We start from the raw sequence: 19,739 nt of genomic DNA on the forward strand, positions 1-19,739 counted from the left end.
GGTCTTATGGTGATGGAAGAATAAGCCAGGAACCCTTCTCCTCATTTCAAACCCGGTGCTCTTAATAAAACTCCAGGAAGTTACACAATGTTTGATAAGAGTTTAAAAAGAGCCAAGACTTTTGTAAGCAAACCAACTAAGTATTGTCAGACTTGTCTACGTAAAAAAATTGTGCACAATTTACATTTCTAAATTTTTTATATTAAGGAAAGGAGGAGACTATTCCAAGTTTTCCAAGTTCCTTCTGACTTCTTTAAATTTGAAGTTAAGGAATGATCTCAAAAGACCAGCTACAGATGGGTGAGTGGAGTTTATGCTCTCTGGAAGGAGTGGTAAGAAGCACATTCTGGATGATTTTCAACAGATTGGGATAATATATATCTATGATGTACTGGTATACTACATGAAGCTGATACTTTGCCAGCAACTGAGCAAAATTAAAAATGTATGCAATTGTAGTTTAAGTTGTATTGTGTGCTGCCCAACCTGTTGTCTATGTGCCACAACAAAATAAAACATTAATTAAATATAACATGTTGTCCTATATAATTCAAAGGTAAGTAGGAACAAAAAAAAACCTTTTGTCTTATTTTCTTGTAAAGATATGAAAACTTCATATAAACATTCTGATAAAGAGACATGGATAGTAGTATAATCCTTTTTTAAAAGAAAGACTTTGGAATGAATTGTTGAAATCCATATACCACCACTCCTCTGTGTTTTTACTTAAGATTTAAAGATTTTCAGTCTAGAAATACAGTTCAATCATTTTTCACCATTACCATTTAAAAATCTTATGTTTATAAGAGATATACCATCTGTAGTGTAAATAAGCACAACTAACTGTCACAGAAAAAGAACTTTACTGTACATCAGTATATCGGTAAACACATACATCACCCCAAATCACCCCTACATAAATTTATTGGCATGTTACAAAAAAAGTCTATATTGTTCATGTTCTTTGGACAAGTATAGCCACATTCATTTTGTATTTTAAAATCTTTTGAAATTACAGTATTTCATTTATTTTTGTGTATGAAGTTTCCAAATTTCTGCATAAATCCTCGAAACTTGTTTTCATTTGGCTGATATGAGTGATAAACACCAGTATTGTAATTAAGCATTGGGCTGGACCTGCCATAACTATTGCCCATAGTTGTGGATTTTATTTCTGGGCGGTGTATGGTGGAATTTGGCATGTGGCTTGTTGGCTGAACAGAGCTCTCGATCTTACAAAATGGCTCAAAACGACTGTAAACACGCCGATCAGTTGACCGAGATCTTAGAAGCTCACTGGGTTTGGGTCTTGGAGAAGCTGGTTTTCTTTCAGAAGCAACACCTGCATTAATCTCCTTAGAATCTTGGTACTGGATCTGTTCGGTGTTAAATCTCGGGGCAGAGGCATCTCCTGCCCTTTCCAGGAACGTTATTTCAGGTGCCCCTGGTGATGGGATTAGTTTACTGCTTTCATCACATGGCGAGCTCCTCCCCTGTGATGAGCTAACTGTTACATCTTCTTTACTCTTGTGAATGCTGCCTTGTGAGTTTGATGAGGAAGACCGCTTTCGTCTAGGAGAGGCATCAATTTTGGGTTCTGATTTTTTTGGTTTTTGATTCTCTTCAGTCTCAGAAACCAAAGTGTCAGAGCTACTACACATTTTATAAAAGGCAGGTCCCTTATTTTTGGACAGACTTTCTTTCTTTTCAGGGGTAAGGCTAAGTAATGACCTTAGCTTCTGAGATCCCTTTTTCAAAAAACTTGGGGAACCCTTAACTTCCTTCTTTGAAGTGAGTTCTTTGTTAGGTTCCTCTTTATTCACATCATGCAAAGCAGCAATGGAAACGGACTTGGTAGCAGCGCTGCCTGGAGGATCCCTCTTGATATCTTCTCCCTTCTCTTCCACGCTGTGGGTCACATTGTGCATGCTTTTGGAACCTTTCAGCAAATCCTCTTTGGGTTTTTCTGGTTGTCTAATCCGATTCCTAGTAAGTGTACTATAGACGTAATGCTTATTATTTCCGTGATCTAAATTGGCTTTTGAATGGTCAAAGTATGGGAAACTTCGCCTTTTAAGCAGGTTCTCATTTTGTTGATTCTTTAGGTTTTCTGTCTGCTTATTTACACATAAGGTCGAGTACAAATAGTTGTTTGTCTCTGCGTGGCCATTTGTACTTTGGTTTAACACTGGGGAGTGGCTTTCAGGAACCTGCAACGTGTGCATTTTGGGTGGCTCTGATGGCTCGTTGGGGATGGATTCTGGCAAGGGTTTATCTGTCGAATGCTGTACAGGTGTAGGAGTGTCTGGAGCCTCTTTCGGCGTGTGGTCACTTCCCTGAGAGCCAATGACAGTTGAATTTGAGGAGCCAGTTGTACAGCTGCTCACTTCCTGCTGCTCAGGTAAAGTTGGTTTAAACACAAAAGAGGAACGGAGTCGAGAATGATTATAGAGGGCGTTGGCTTTCAAAGTCTCATTCCCATCGTAGCTCTCCAGGCGGTCACCTAGAGCTGATCCGTTTGCATCGGGCGCTGCTTCGGAATCATTCAAGTAGGATTCGATTCTCCAGTTACGCAAGAATGACTTGGTGGTGTGTTCAAGGGTTGGCATTCGTTGTTGCAAAAAGCGAATATGATTATCGGTTCCGTTAAAGGACCTCCGCATATTTGAATTCCTCTCAACGAGGTTTGTTGTTTTTCTCTGTGCCAGCCGGTCAGCAAAACTCTGGGCAGGTGTGTTATGGCGGCTGACATAGCCTCCCCGCGATGAGGACGCCACGCTGAGACTATCCGAAGGCCTCTTCCAGGTACCAGGAGGATTCATGTTTCGATTCAGAGCCCTGTTAAGCATCAGGTATGGCGCTGTCTCTGGCTGTTCCCCGGCATAGCTGTGCCTCTTCCAGTTCTCACTTACCTGATTGGGTTGATGCTGACGGACTGCGTTTGGACCATTAAAGTTTGGAACAAAATGTGGTTTGTATCCGTGATTTCTTATGCCATATTTGTCGTGTTCATTTAGAGCATATATCCCTCTATTTTTGAAGTAATTGGAATCTAGTTTGTGACTGATCTCTTGTCTAGCAAAAGGGTTTCTTTGGCTGGAAACAGACGCTAACGAAGAAACCGAACGCTGGTAATGGCCATTCTCCCAGAGTGTTTTCCCACGCTTTACCCTTGCTGATTCTTCCTGAGCGAATGAACTGGGGACACAGGATCTGGCATAGAGGGTTCTAAATTCTTCATCAAAGGACTCAACAAGTTGTCCTGTGATTATCTGAACCATGCTGAGATGAACTTTTTCAAAGGACCACATGTAGCTGGAAAAAAGTCAGAATTGGAAAATATTAATTTCGCTAAAAGATTAATGATAACATATAATTCTACTAGGAAAAATATATTATTTGATATTGGTGGTGAAAGATTATTTTTGTTTTTTCCTTGGCTACTGTAATTTAGAAGCTCTTCCGTCGTTATGTGCTTGCAATAGATATGTTCCCTCTCTTCCATATTTGATTTTAAATAACAAAGCATCTCAAGTTCTGGCTTTGACCATACCCCTAATTTATTGCCCTACTTTCCAGGAGTCCAAAGAAAAGGCTGCAGTACAATTTGCATTTCTGGCTATGAACATTTTATGGGATAAACAATGACATTATATTTGATATATATATATATACATTCTGGCATGGGGTAGGGAAGCAAACACTGGAGAAAAAACTGAGAGACCTGACTCTGGTTCTGTTGCCCCATGAACAAGGGCCTCAGTTTCCTCATGTCTAAACAAGAGAACATGGATGGCATACTTGTTATAATTTCTGATAGCTCCAACATGTCAATACAAGATAGGTCTGTGATAATACCTGTATTTTACCTCTATGACTTAGTATAATTTTGGAGGTCAGCTGTTATAAACAGAGAATTTGTGGGTAGCAGCCGCAGTCACTGAAGGGCATATTCATTCATCTAATATACACAGGATGGATAAATTTAATTCGCATAAACCATGCCAGTTAAAATGTAAATTAAGGTCTTTTAGTATAAAATACAAATTCTAGGAAATTAAAGTTCATAGCTCTATTACAGTACTTAATGGAACTCCAATCTCTTTCCTAGAGTTTACAGGTGACAGCTGACTTGAAATTTCATATAAAATATCAAATCCCATCTTAAAAAAACTCAATAAATCTAGACAACATAGAAAGTCACTGAGCTAAAGAAGGAATTGCTAATACATGGGTGCCAATAATAAATCTGATACGAGAAGGCTAACACGAAAGAAAAAGACAGAGATATTCTCTATGAATCAGCTTTCTGTTTATACAGGGGAGACAATGACAGTCAGGTGAATATAATAAAAGAATGTGTACAGTAATAATGTATACAAAATACCATAAACAACACTGTATAACTTATGGATATTATTATTTTGATATGCTTAATTTATCTAGCCTGCTGACTGAGTGCATGCTGTGGAAAGACTATTTACTTGGTTCCCTTCATGGACAGATGAGTGGCCCTAGGGCTGGTTTAAAAAAAAGTATACATAGTGAATCATTAAAGGCATTTTCATTCCAGCTGAAGATATCAACATAAAATACAGTAGACACAGCAACTAAAAGAATGGTCAGCTATAGAATATGAAAAAATCTTTAGAGAAAACTTTGAGAGTTTAGATCCCCAGAAGTTCAGACCTGAGGGGTAAGGAAGGATAATTTGTTTTTTTTTTTTTTTTTTTTTTTTTTTTTTTTTTAGGAAGGATAATTTGTATAGAAGAAGAAAACAGAAATAGGAAGGAGGCAAGGAAGGCCATGTTTGGGTCTAACACAGAAAAAAAAAATTGTATTTAGCTGAAATAAAGAAGTTACATAAGATTGATGAACTAGTGGGGAAAATCCTGAAAGCAGTTTGTGTAGGATTTGTTACCAAATCTGGATAAATTATAATAAAAAGATATTTGAGGAATGATTTTTTCTAATAGATATTTGACATACAGACTTGAAAGATAAACTGAATTCACTACAAATTAAAATAGTAATAATAAGGTGGAATGAACCAAAAACAGAGTGAAAACTGGAATGATGAGCAAAAATTTAAGCCAGTAACAAGAAGAAAGAATTGGCAGATCTGTATGTTATGAAGGATGTTTATAGGTTAAAAAAATAAAAAACCTTCAAGTGTTGAGCTTAGGAAACTGAGAACGGTGCCAGTAAATGTGTTGCAATTAGAAAAGATTTGGTAAATCAGAATTTACCAAATTTAATCAAAATTACCACTTTGGTAAATCAGAAAATAATATCCTAATATAATCTCAGGTGAAAGAAAAGGCATTCAAACGGATACATTCAATTCAGAGATTAGTCTCAGGAAATGCTGGACAGCTTCACAAAAAAAAAAAGAGCCATTTATATTGATATTTAGAGAACTTTCTGTAAAATTTTCAGGATAGCAGTCAATCATTCTGCTCTAAACCCAACTGTTGATAAGCATTTCCTACATAATTTTCACTCTATTTCATAGAATCCAATTCCTAAATATCAATACATAACGAAACATCAGCAGACATTTGAAGAAAGCTGAAGACAGTTTATAAAGTTTGGTAGCTTAGATGGAAAAACAGAGACCTGAAGAAACAGAAAAAGTACAAAGAAGAATTATGAAGTCACATAAACTATAATCATTATCTTCAAAGAAATTAAGAGAAAATAATACACTGATAAAATGTGAATGGGACATTATGAAAATGGTGAAAGTAGCAAATATTCAAAATATTTGCTTAGCAAAATTTGAAAAGAAATGTAACTCCTCAATTACCATAATATAAAGTCAAGAGATATAATCTAAAAATGATGAATCAGGAGATAGCAGTACAGTCAGATGGTTACAAAAATGGAGTTAAGGTAGCAAATCGGAAGGGGCAGAGCAACATGGCGGCGAGGAGACGCTGCGAGTAAGATCTCCCATTAAAAAAAATTAATAGGGAGGAAAAGCGGCAGGTCCCAGTGAGAACTGGGACACGGAAGATAAACGGACGACTCCAGCAAACTGCCCGAAGAAGAAAGTTGCCATAAAAGAGGACGAGAAGGGAGGGAAGCACAGAACCCTGCTCCCCTCCCCCGCCCACAGAGGCGGCACTCTCCGACCGGCAGAGACCAGGGAAACAACAAACCAAAATGCCCAACAAGAAAAACGGATGCAGCAAGCGGGACTGTGAGTGGAAAGGAACTATTTCAGCCACCACACCCCGTGAACGGGAGCTGAGGCGAACCCTGCAGGATCCACCACGGAGGTGAGCTCCACGCGCCATTAAAGAGAGCCCCGCCCCCCAGGAGGAGACCAGCACCAGCACACAGCCCCGGCCGCCCGGTAAGCTTGCGCGAAAGCGGCGCTCGGATTGCAGCTGCCCAGGGCCCTGCGCCTGCGACCTAGGCTTGCGGGGAGACGGTGGAGGCCCTCCCTGAGTGAGCAGGAACAAGGTGCCCAGGCAGGGGAGCGGGATTCAAAAGGCGCCATTCCCGCGCCACTGATCTGGGCTACAGCCCGCGTCCTGGAACTGAGGGCTTTGGAACTGAGACCCGGGCGGAGGCCCTCCCTGAGTGAGCAGGAACAAGGCGCCCAGGCAGGGGAGCGGGATTCAAAAGGCGCCATTCCCGCGCCACTGATCTGGGCTACAGCCAGCGTCCTGGAACTGAGGGCTTTGGAACTGAGACCCGGGGCACGAAATTAGGGGCGTGGGTTCCCCACGACGGTGGGGCACAAGGCAGACACAGCACCCCAAAGCCGTTGAGGTGTACCCTACCATCCCTGCTCTGCTCCCTGTCCCACGGGGTGGAAAATCAGCTCCCCAAGGGCTCTAGGAGAGATCTCTGGTGCCACCTAGCGACTTGACCCCAGCACAGGCTACTGAAGGAGCTAGTGGCCAGCTGGGGAGTTAGCCCACACCGGGCCCCTTCTGAACAAGTAGTCTGAGCCCACAGGGAGAGCGAGCACCCACAGCCGGGGCAGACCAGGCGCGCAGAAGAGTGTGCCTGAGACCAGAAGCGCAGGGAGTGTGTCCCACATCACCATTTTAGAACAGGGACATTTCTTCAGTAAAGACTACCTGCAGAAGGCTTCCTCAGGAGCCAGAGGTGAGCAGGGGAAGTTCGCCCACGCCAGACCCCCTCTGGCCTGCAGTCCAAGCCCAGAGGGGAGCAGGAACCCACCGCCGGGGCAGACCAGGAGCACAGGGGAGTGTGTCCCCACATCGGCATTTTAGAACAGGGACCTTTCTCCAGTAAAGGCTGCTTGAAACTGACAGATGACTCCTGGAAGAACCAGAGGGGAACAGAGAAGCCCACCCAAGATGCCGGCAAGTCCCAACAACACAGTGTCCCAACGCATACGGCAAATTAGAAAACAGACAGTAGGGAGGAGAAGAACCACACGCAACCTAGCAACTCTCCAGAGAAAAAGCACACCACAAAAAGAAAGCCAGCCCCCAGATTGCAACGACAATAACTTGGAAGAATTTCTGAGCCTTCCAGAAAGAGAATTTAAAATTGCCGTGATTAAAAAACTGACAGAAGTCATAAAGGAAAACAATGATAAGGGAAAAATAATCAACGATCAGAAGAATGCAATTGAGTCCCTAGAGAGGGAAAACAATGGTCAGAAGAAAGAAATTGAGTCCCTAAAGAGGGAAGTAAAAGAAATGCAGGAGATCAAAGAATTAATGGAAGAACTAAAGAATTCTGGGAAAAGCAATGAAAGCAGAATAGATGAAATGGAAGAACGAATAAGTAATCTTGAAGACACAGAAATAAAAAGAACCAAAACAGAAAAGGAAAGAGAAGTACGAAGGAAAAAGAACGAAGAAAGACTTCGGGAACTATCTGACTCCATGAGGAAAGGAAATATAAGAGTTATAGGAATACCAGAAGGAGAGGAGAGAGATGTAGGAACAGAGAAAATATTCAAAGAGATAATTGAAGAGAACTTCCCAAATGTGAAGAAGGAGCTGAAAATTGATATACAAGAAGCAAGAAGAACACCAAACTTCCACGACGAAAGGAAAAATACAGCAAGACACATAATAGTAAAGCTCCCAAGAATCCAGGACAAGGAAAAAATAATGAAGCTGGCAAGAGGGAAGAAACAGATAACATTCAAAGGAAAACCAATCAGGCTGACATCAGACTTCTCCGAAGAAACACTACGGGCAAGGAGAGAGTGGAGGAGAGTGGAGTCAACAGACTCCAAGAAAACAGATGCCAACCAAGAATACTCTATCCCGCAAAGCTCTCCTTCCTCTTTGAAGAAAGAATATGGACCTTCCCAGACAAACAGAAACTCCGGAATTTCATTGCAACTAAACCCCCACTCCAAAAAATACTACAAGGAGTCCTAAAGCCAGAACCTCAGAGCGACGAATAACAATGAAAGAAGGCCAAAAAAAAAAAAGTTATTAAAAGAATAAATAAATAAAATCAAAGGAAAGACAAACACAATGGCAAATACAGATGTTAACATATCAATATTAACTCTAAATGTAAATGGACTAAACTCTTCAATAAAAAGACACAGAGTTGCAGCCTGGTTTAAGAAACAAAACCCAACCTTTTGCTGTCTCCAGGAAACACATTTAGCTACAAAAGATAAAAATAGGCTCAAAGTTAAAGGATGGAAAACAATCCTACAAGCAAATGGACCAAAAAAGAAAGCAGGAACAGCTATACTTATATCAGATAAAACAGATTTCAAACTCAAAAAGATAAAAAGAGACCCCAATGGTCACTACATTATGATCAAGGGGACAATACTTCAAGAAGAAATAACACTCATTAACATATACTCACCAAACGAAGGAGCACCAAAATATATCAGACAACTGTTGTCCTCTCTGAAAACAGACATCAGAGAAAACACATACGTAGTGGGAGACTTCAACACACCACTATCAACAATGGATAGATCAACAAGACAAAAAATAAGTAAAGAAACCAAAGCTCTAAATAAAGACCTAGAGCAATTGGGCTTAACAGACATCTATAGAACACTAAAGCCCAAAAAAACGGAGTACACATTTTTCTCAAGCGCACACGGATCATTCTCCAGGATCGATCACATACTGGGGCACAAGACAAACATCAACAAATACACCAAGATTGAAATCATATCAACCATCTTTTCTGACCATGAAGGCATCAAACTAGAAATAAACCATAAAAAGAAGGCAAGGAACTTTCCTACCTCATGGAGATTAAAAACCACACTACTGGAAGACCATTGGACTAATGAGGAGATCAAAGAAGAAATTAAAAAATTTTTTGAATTGAACGACAAGGAGGACACCAATATCCTAAATGTATGGGATGCAGCAAAAGCAGTAATAAGAGGAAAATATATAGCAATAGAAGCTCACATCAAGAAACAAGAAAGAACGCAAAGAAACAACCTAATCTCGAAGCTCAAAGATCTAGAAAAAGAACAACAAAAAAACCCCAAAACCAGTAGAAGAAAAGAAATAATAAAAACCAAAGCAGAAATAAATGAAATTGAAACTAAAAAAACAATCCAAAAGATCAATGAAACCAAGAGCTGGTTCTTTGAAAAAATCAATAAAATAGACAAACCCCTAGCCAGGCTCACAAAGGAAAAAAGGGAGAAAGCACAAATAAACAGGATCATCAATGAAAGAGGAGAAATCACAACGGACACAGCAGAAATCAAAAGAATAATCAGTAACTACTATGAACAGTTATATGGAAACAAGTTTAACAATCTAGAGGAGATGGACAAATTCCTACAACTCTACAATCACCCAAAGCTAGATAAAGAAGAAATAGAACACCTAAACAGACCAATTACAATTAGCGAAATTGAAATGGTAATCAAAAACCTCCCCAAAAACAAAAGCCCAGGACCTGATGGATTTACAAATGAATTCTACCAAACATTCAGAGACGAATTAGTGCCTATCCTTCACAAACTCTTCCAAAAAATTGAGAAGGAAGGGACAATACCAAACACGTTCTATGAAGCCAACATTACACTAATACCAAAACCGAACAAGGACAACACAAAAAAGGAAAACTACAGGCCAATCTCCCTAATGAACACTGATGCAAAAATCCTCAATAAAATTTTAGCTATCAGAATCCAACAATGTATCCATAAGATAATTCACCACGACCAAGTTGGATTCATTCCAGGGGCACAAGGATGGTTTAACATCCGAAAATCAATCAACGTTATCCAACACATCAACAAAAAGAAATATAAAAACCATATGATAATATCAATAGATGCTGAGAAAGCTTTCGACAAAGTGCAACACCCATTCATGATAAAAGCCCTTGAAATTCTTGGGATACAAGGAACATACCTCAACATCATAAAGGCCATCTATGACAAGCCAACAGCCAGTATCATTCTCAATGGTGAAAAGCTGAAAGCAATTCCATTAAGATCTGGAACAAGACAAGGATGTCCACTCTCACCATTGCTTTTCAATATAATACTGGAAGTCCTAGCCAGGGCAATAAGACAAGAGAAAGACATCCAAGGAATCCAAATAGGAAAAGAAGAAGTCAAACTATCACTATTTGCAGACGATATGATATTATACATAGAGAACCCCAAAAACTCCACAGAAAAGCTAATTCAACTCATCAATCAGTTCAGTAAAGTGGCAGGATACAAAATCAACACGCAAAAGTCAGTAGCCTTCCTATACACAAACAATAAATCTGAAGAAGAAGAAATCAAAAAGACCATCCCTTTTGTTATTGAAACAAAAAAAATCAAATATTTGGGAATAAATCTAACAAAAGAGGTAAAGGACCTATACAAAGAAAACTATAAAACACTGTTAAAAGAAATAGAAGAAGACACAAAGAAATGGAGAGACATCCCCTGCTCATGGATTGGAAGAATAAACATTATTAAAATGGCCATCCTTCCAAAAGCAATATACAGATTCAATGCTATTCCAATCAAAATTTCAATGTCATTCTTCAAAGAAATAGAACAATTATTGATGAAATTCATATGGAATCACAAAAAACCCCGAATAGCCAAAGCTCTCCTGAAAAAAAAAGAAGGGAATGGAGGCATCAGACTCCCAGACTTCAAACTATACTATAAAGCCATAATCATCAAAACCGCATGGTATTGGAACAAGAACAGACATACAGACCAATGGAATCGAATAGAAAATCCAGAAATAAACCCACAGGTTTATGGTCAACTAATCTTTGACAAAGGAGCAAAGACTATGCATTGGAGCAAAGAAAGTTTGTTCAATAAATGGTGCTGGGAAAACTGGGTCGCTACATGCAAAAGAATGAAGCTTGACCACCACCTCACACCATACACAAAAATCAACTCAAAATGGATTAAAGAACTAGACATAAGACCTGAAACCATAAAATATATAGAAGGAAATATAGGCGAAACACTACGTGATTTGCACATCAAAGACATCTTTACAGACACATCACCCAAAGCAGTGATAGTGAAGGCAAAGATAAACAGCTGGGACTATATCAAATTAAAGAGCTTTTGCACAGCAAAAGAGACAATAACAAAAACAAAGAGAAACCCCACCAACTGGGAGAACATTTTTGCACCCAACACTAATGATAAAGGACTGATCACAAAAATCTGCAAAGAGCTGATGAGTCTCAACAACAACAAAGAAAGTAATCCAGTCAAAAAATGGGCAGAAGAGCTTAAAAGAAACTTCTCTGAAGAGGAAATGCAAATGGCCAACAGGCATATGAAAAAATGTTCAACATCACTTGTCATCAGGGAAATGCAAATTAAAACTACCATGAGATACCATCTTACACCAGTGAGAATGGCACATATTAAAAAAACTAGCAACAACAAATGTTGGCGAGGGTGTGGAGAAAAAGGAACTCTTCTGCACTGTTGGTGGGAGTGCAAACTGGTCCAACCACTGTGGAAAGCTGTGTGGAGATTTCTGGACCTACTAAACATAGAGCTTCCATATGACCCAGCAATTCCACTCCTAGGTATTTACCCAAAGGACACAGAAACATCAATTCCAAAGAACACCTGTACCCCTATGTTTATAGCAGCACTGTTTACAATAGCTAAGCTTTGGAAACAACCCAAATGCCCAAAAATAGATGACTGGATCAAGAAGATGTGGTACATATATACCATGGAATATTACTCAGCATTCAAAAAAGATAAACACATGCAATTTGCTGCAACATGGATGGCGCTGGAAGGGATCATGCTCAGCGAAATAAGCCAAAAAGAAAAAGAAAAATACCGGATGGTCTCACTCATAGCAGGAATCTAGAAAACTTAAATAAGGGACCAGGAAAATGAATAACTATAAGAAACTGAAAATCAAAATCAACAAAAAACTATGAACCAGAGACACTTTTAGGGGGGCGGGGGCGGGAGGGGAGGGATTGAGGTCAGAATGGGGGGCTGCAATTGTATGGGCTATATAACAATAAAATTTATAAAAAAAAAAAAATAAATAAATCTTTGTAGCAAATCAAAAAAAAAAAAAAATGGAGTTAACTATCAGAAGAAATCGCTAAAAAAAATCAAATAACTGAATCTGGAGGGTAGGAACCAGGGGTAGATAGAGATGGAGAACAAAAATGAATACTTTGTAGTGCATATCTTTTAATAATAATTGGTTTTTAGTAACTTGTAATATATTTACTGTAATAAAAATGAACTTACTCCTTTCACCCCCTCCAAAAACTATGTCACGTACTAATCATGAAGTTCAGTGGGTGGTTATGAATTCATGTTTAAAAAAAGTGTCTCAAAAACTCCGAGTTCTTGGCTCAGGCTTATAAAGACATCCATGGAGTGAAAGTGGTTCCAGGAAAGTGGGTGAGTGTTTATGTCTAAATGCAATGATCATTAAGTCTGATCAAAGATGGCACCACAGATGTGACAAATTTAGTGTAACTTGTCTTTTGATTTTTTGTTTCTTTTGTGTATGGACATTTTTTTTTTTTTTTTGGTTTAGACAGATAATAAAGCTACATGATTCAAATTGTAAATTTTTTTGAAGGTAACTTACATGGAGATCATAAGATCAATAAAAGAAGGTTTAGAAAATTCTTTCTCAGCCAATTTCTGGATAATCCCTTACTAATTATCTTCCTTACTAAATACCTCTTAAATAAGGGTATTCAATTCACAATATGATTTTTACACATTAATTAAGAAGTATATAAGTGTTGTTTCTCATCATTGTTAGTATGAATGTATGACAAAACACCTGTTGTATTTTCCTGATAAACCATCACCAAGATATGTGAGTTGTCAGATGATGTGTGACTATGGTGAGGACAGATGCCAGGCCTCTCTGGAAATCCTGGGAGATTAGAACATGAAGATATATGGCAAATAATTTGATTTAGGAGGAAGACATCTTAAATGTGTCTATGAGAAAATCAACGGCTAGAATGTGAGTGACTAAGGCTGTTTTTAACCATGGGAAGTAGAAGTTTATTCAGTTTCTACAAAGATTGGTTTACAATTGTTTCACCAGATCCAGTTAGAATTTTGTTAGCAATAGAAAAAGTGCATGATAACTCATCAGTAAAGAATGACTATAGTATAGCTGAGATCCACTAATTCTTTAAAGAAGTATATTTAAGATTAATATGAAATAATAAAGAGAATGGAGTTGTTTTATAAAATTCAATGAATATTTATAATCTGTGGTCTGAGGCATTCCATATTAACTTCCATAAACAGCAACTTCAATTTTGTATCTGGCTTATGATAAAGATATAAAGATAAAGTTTTTGTTACTATTGTATTTTTCCAAAATTCAATTCTAAAGTAATTCAGGTACAGACACCCCAAAATAGAGCACTTATTAATACCTAGTAGACAGCAAAACACAGTTGAGGTGACTATTGACAATCATCCTAAAAACCAAGTTACATAATAAAAATAGAAAGCATTAATTATGATAAGAATAAATAATATGCACCATTCTATAAGTAGAGTAAACTCCCAATTTTAATTAACACTTCAATTAAAAACCCACTAAAACCAAGTGGGTCTGAACAAGTATATACACATTTAATGAGTCTTTAAAAGGACTCATTAATTTCAATCACTAGTTGTAATTTCTGCTCTTAACAAGTTTTCCTTTGGAATGCCAAACAGCATTTTCAAAAGAGGATTTTAACAGATAAAAACAGTTAAAGCAAGCCCTAAAATCATAGTTAACATTAGGGCTTGGGATGCATTAACTCATTTAGTTCTCACAACAACTTGAGGTTGGTGCTATGATTATCCTTATTTAATAGAAAAGCAATCTAAAGCACAAAAAGTTAGGTAATTTGTCCACACCACTGTAACATGTCGCCTCCTCTTGTGACCTTTTAGATTGTTAAGAGAGGAGGTCAAAATCTCCCTCATAATGTTCTGCTTATGTCCACCACTTTTCTGGCTACTTCCCATCGCCCTTGGTTATGAGTCTCCTCTGCTCTGGTAACCTAGCAATTCACATGTGTTTGGTGCTGTTTCACTAGCCTCTTGATATCACCTCACTCTGTATCCCATTCATGACTGATGTCCAGATTTATAAGGGACTACTAGTGTAGCAATCACTTAAAGGATTATTCTTTGCAATCACCCAGGCCAGAATTGTCTCTGGCCCTTAGCTGTGGGTATTTAGACAAGTCACTTTCAAGAATTTCAGTATCAACATTTGTAAAATGTAGATGAAAATGCTGCCTTGCAGATTAGTTGTAAAAGACTGGGTGTGAAATAGGTGAAAGAGCCAAACTAGATTAGGGTAGATATTTCACCAGTGATAAATTAGAAAGTTTCCAGGGAGCAGAAACTGGGCCTAGTAACTTTTTCTACTATCTTCCAGGGCATTTTTAACAGCCAGACTCTTGAATTCTTTTTTGGTGGTGCTATAGTGACTATGTGATAATTATCAAAATTTTAATAATAATAAGAAAACTCCATTTGACAGTTTTTATAATGTGATAAACAGCTTCTATTTTTTTTAAAAGATTTATTTATGTATACAAGAGCTGGGGTACAGGCCAGAGGTGTGGGAGGGTGAGAGGATTCACCAGAGACTGAGCAGGGAGCAGAACAGGCAGACGGACCAAAAGCACTGCTGAGGGGAAGAACGGGTGCGACAGGAGAGGTCTGCTGCACCATGTAGGTATCTCCCTGGCTGGCCGGGAATCGAACCCACACTGCAGAGGCTGCTGACAGCCCCACAGCACGGCATTCAACCCTCTGTGCCACTGGGAAGACCCACAGCCTCTATTTTTTATGGACAGTTGTTATCAAGTCCACACTATGTATTATTTTCATGAGGAGCAAAAACACTTTTCCTTTCACAGAGTTATAAGGAAACTGAGATATTATTCAATGACCTCATTTAGGAAAGAAGAACTTAAAGCCCAAGGAAGTTATGTCATGTGCCAGGTAGAAAGGATCCCCATAAAAAGGGGAGGTTCCATGTTCCCTGCCCTGCCTAATGAAGGATGGAGCTTAATGGCAAGAAAAAACTAAGAAGAAGACTTAGAGGAGACATGTGGAGCAGAGAGACATGGGATGGAGGGCAAGCTGGCTTCTCTACCCTGAATTGTACCAGGGACTTGAGGACATGGAAGGAGACACATGGAGCAGAGACTAAGAGAGATATTTGGATGAGATGTGAGTGAGAGGCACATGGGGAGGTTGACAATGGCAGGCTTTAACTTGTTATACTTTGATTTTGTTTCCTTCCTCCCAGAATTGTTGGCCCCCTTCTGGCCCTTTCTGTTGGTTCCCTGTTAGAAGGTGCCTTCGATCTATGGCAAGCTTTTGGGGCTCACTGGCCCTCTTTTGGGCCAACCCTGTTTGAATGGGCATTTAACCAAAAGCTGACGGGTAACTTCGGTGTTTTATGGAAAAATATTCTCTTCTCTTTTTATGCACACTATCCTATTAAAATTCTTTCATGCTAAGAATATGCTTTGTCTTTATATGGCAGATGGCAGAACCCATTTAAAGCATGAAGATTTGAGGTTGCTGAGGTACCTACAGTCTGCTTGCTAACATTCTTAATGTCTTAATGTTCTCCAGAGGTATAATCATGACTAAAACCCAGATCGCGAAGCTTCCATGTGATCTTTTCTATTTATTTTTAAGAATAAACAGATTATATTAAAGCCTGAAAAATAATCAATTTGATAAAAATCTAAAGCACTGGAGGGAAACACAATGGTCTTTCTTACCTGTAGGAACCATACATCACTTTCTGGCAGTCAATTAACAAAAATTTCTGTTCCAGTTTTCCATGAAATTTTGCTCCTGTTTTTGAAAGATAATCTTGACCCTTTACTGTCCGCACTCGTATATTCTAGAATTATATGTAAATATAAGTGAAAATTATGGCTAGAAAGGAGATAGTTTGAAAAGTAAAATATATGTCAATATAAAGCCCTAGTACCTAATATAATTGAAATAAATTTTTAAACATATACCAAATCAAGAGTAAAAATCAAATTTTAAAATTTACTGAAGAGAAGAAATACTCAAGGAAAATAGTCACTTAAAATATATATTTTAACTAAACTTAAATAGCAAATATTACCTTACATTTACACAGATGGTCTCATAAATTACTTAGGATCCTACTGCAAGAAACTCTTTCAGGTTATAGAAGCCTGAAGCCAAAACGAGTAAAATTAAAATCCACCTTTCTTTTAAAATGTTAAGAAAATTACTTCAGTCAAGTCAGTGGTTTTAAGGTTTGGCATGTCAAATGAGGCAACTTTAACTCAAAAACTTAAATGTTCCACCATGAAGTGAACTACAATAACAGCATGTTTTCAATTATATTCTGAAAGTACAAGGGGACGCTACATATATTACTTTCCAATTTTAAATTTGAATAGAAATAGTTTAACATGCCTTAAATTTGACTGAGATAAAAATAGTACACATAATGTTTAAAAACAAAAACATGCAATTCTTACCCTGAGACGCTGAACTTGACAACCCTGTTTTTCAGTCATAGTTAAAAAATGATTAAAGTTGAACTCGTCGAGCAGAATGTACACGGATACACCACGAGTTGATGCCTCCACTATTTCTTTGAAAATGTCCACATCTGTAAATATATCCATCACTAAAGCAATGACCTGTTAAAGATAAGATTATGAAACAGCTGTTGATACTCAATAGGGAAAGATACAGAAATTGCTTTCTTTCAGTAAAAATTAAACAAAGAGAAAACAATTAAATACATTATATATATATACACACAAACATCTGCAGTTTTCTAAGAAGATTAAAAGGTATATGAAAAATAAACAAGTGACTATTGACAAATTTGTAACACTCAGAAATTTCATACTATTTTCCAAAGGGAATTTGCATTTCAGTAGGATGTTAAGCACAGGGCAAATCCAAATCGTCGCTTGCCCTACAGGGCAGATGGATGGGGCAGGTAGATGAAGGAAGAAATAAGTGCTAGAATTTTTCACTGGAAACATTTCCATGGGAAAGCAACATTTCTTTAAGCATTTGTTAAGAATAAAAATCTTGAGGAAATGAGAGAAAAAACAACCTAGAAATAGAAATAAAAATAGGAAGGGGATACATATAAGAAAGAATATAAGAAGAAGACTTGAAGGTCAGAAAATTAAATACACATGCCTCAATTAGCTTGACAAAAAAAGGTCAAGAAAAGTGATAATATTAAGGGAGGTAAATGCAGAGAAAAATAACCTCAAGAGCAGGCCCTTTAACAGGAGAGAGTCCAGGTTAACTGTTAGAAGCAGAACTAGTATTGATTCTTAAAATCAATGGGAGTGAAATGGTGCAGAAGAAGGTAAATCACTGAATGGACTACCTGCTTGTTCCAGAAAAGGAGGCCACAATCCTTGCCTCTTATGAAACTCACATTCTAGTGGGGCAAGATAACATAAGCAATAAACATTATACACAGGTAAGTTAGGGAATAAATTACAAGATGATAAGTTTATTGGGAAAAAAAAGATTAAGATAAAGGGGATCATGAAATCCTGCAAATGAAGGAGGGGTTTTGGGTTTCAGAAAAGGTCTCTTTGAGAAACTGTTCCTTGAGCAAAGACAAAAAAGGAATTGATTGGGTTATCAAAGTGGATATCATGAGGAATTGTGTTCCAGACAGAGGGAACCTGCAGTGCAAAGGCCCTAAGTCAGGAGCATGGCTTGCATGGTCAACAAACAGGGAGAAAGCAGGAGTGAAATAAGATAGGGTTAGAATCATCACAATGTTTTCAAGGTATTAAGAAGCCCTCCCTGTTTTTTTCTGAAGATTATGAGCTGTTAGAGGTTTATAAGTTGAGGCCATGGAATGTAATCTGATTTATCTTTGAAAAAGATTGCCTGACTACTGAGTTGAGAAAAAACCCTAATGGTGAGAGCCAAGTGGAAACAAGGAGGCCAGTTATACTGGAGCCATACAAATGGGTGGTGATGGTGATTATGAGCAGGATGATCCTGGTCCTGGCCATCATCTGTGATGAGGAGAATGACCAGATACTGAATCTCTGATCTGAACAGACTGAATGTGGGATGCAAGAGAAAAGCGGGGAAAGGAGTAGGCGGACTCTTAAGATTTTTTTTGGCTTCCTAACCTGAAGGACTGAGTTCTTATCACTTGAAACAGGTAAGAGTACAGATAAATTTTAGGAAGGAGATGAGTATGGTGAGTTAATTTTGAGGTGCCTCGCTATCAGTGGAATGCTGAATAAAGGGGCCTTGTCTAGACATGTCAATCAGGTGCCAGTGAAGATAACAATTAAATCCAGTCATCAAAGGAGAATGGATAAAAAGAAGGATTGCACCCCAGGACAAAAGGAGGTACTAGCAAAGGAGACTGAGGAAACGGAGAGGAGGAGGCACCTTAGAAATCAAGATAGTGCATCAAGAAGGAGGGTGTGCTCAAGAAGGTTATACCCTACTAACAGGTCAAATAATGTGAGGGTTAACATATCACTGAATTTAGCAGATTAAAGATTATTGATGGCTTCCACAAGAGCAAAAATCTTATCGATAGAAACTAAAGAGGGAATGAGAGGGCAGGTACTAGAAATAGCAGGGATAAGCAACTCTTTTTTGAATGATCTGGCTTCGATTAAAAGCAAAGTAATGACAATATCTATGGGTAAAACTGGGCCAACTTGTATTTTTGTCTTGTTTTAAGGTCAGAAGAATAGCAGCAGCACATCTGCATAGTAATGAAATGCTCCATTAAAGAGAGGAAATTAATGATGCAAGAGATGGTAGGAGGTGGCATGGAGGAGAGAATTTCCAGAACAATGTCTGAGTAGGCAATAAGAGATAGAATCTAGTACAAAAGTTAAATAATTGGAGCACAGAGAATTAAGACAAGTAAAAGATCATCTATAACATCAAATCTGGAGACCAAATATTAGGGTGAGATGCTGGTAGATGGGCAGAGGTGGCAGTGGATATACAGTAGTCAGTTCTCTTCTGATGTGCAAATTTTCTCAGTGAACTGGAAAGGCAAGTTTTCAACTGGAAAGACTTTGGAGTATGGGAGAATGTTAGTGGAAGGAGGAAAGTGGTATTAACCAGTCATCTAGAATGTGGGAAAGGGAACAGACTACGTAAGTATCATCAATGACTAGGCAGCATTAAGGACTCACCAGGTCACAACTTAAAATGAGAACAGTCAGTGTTATTGTGGGTTCTTTTGCAACTTTGTTTAGCTGCAGGG

General features: G+C 38.3%; 1 protein-coding gene across 1 annotated transcript in view; it reads right to left on the reverse strand.

The window, feature by feature from the left end:
* Window positions 1-1,022: 1,022 nt before the first annotated feature.
* FAM83B (family with sequence similarity 83 member B) overlaps window positions 1,023-19,739 on the reverse strand; it is a gene marked incomplete at both ends in the record, with an annotated part of 57,374 nt that continues 38,657 nt past the window's right edge. Inside the window, 3 exons of the mRNA XM_084228870.1 lie at window positions 1,023-3,315; window positions 16,243-16,367; window positions 16,987-17,151. Coding sequence (XP_084084996.1) covers window positions 1,023-3,315; window positions 16,243-16,367; window positions 16,987-17,151 — 2,583 coding nt within the window. The remainder of the gene's footprint in view (window positions 3,316-16,242; window positions 16,368-16,986; window positions 17,152-19,739) is intronic.

This window comes from Talpa europaea (genome assembly GCF_964194135.1).
Source record: "Talpa europaea genome assembly, chromosome: 2".
NCBI classification, from domain to species: domain Eukaryota; kingdom Metazoa; phylum Chordata; class Mammalia; order Eulipotyphla; family Talpidae; genus Talpa; species Talpa europaea.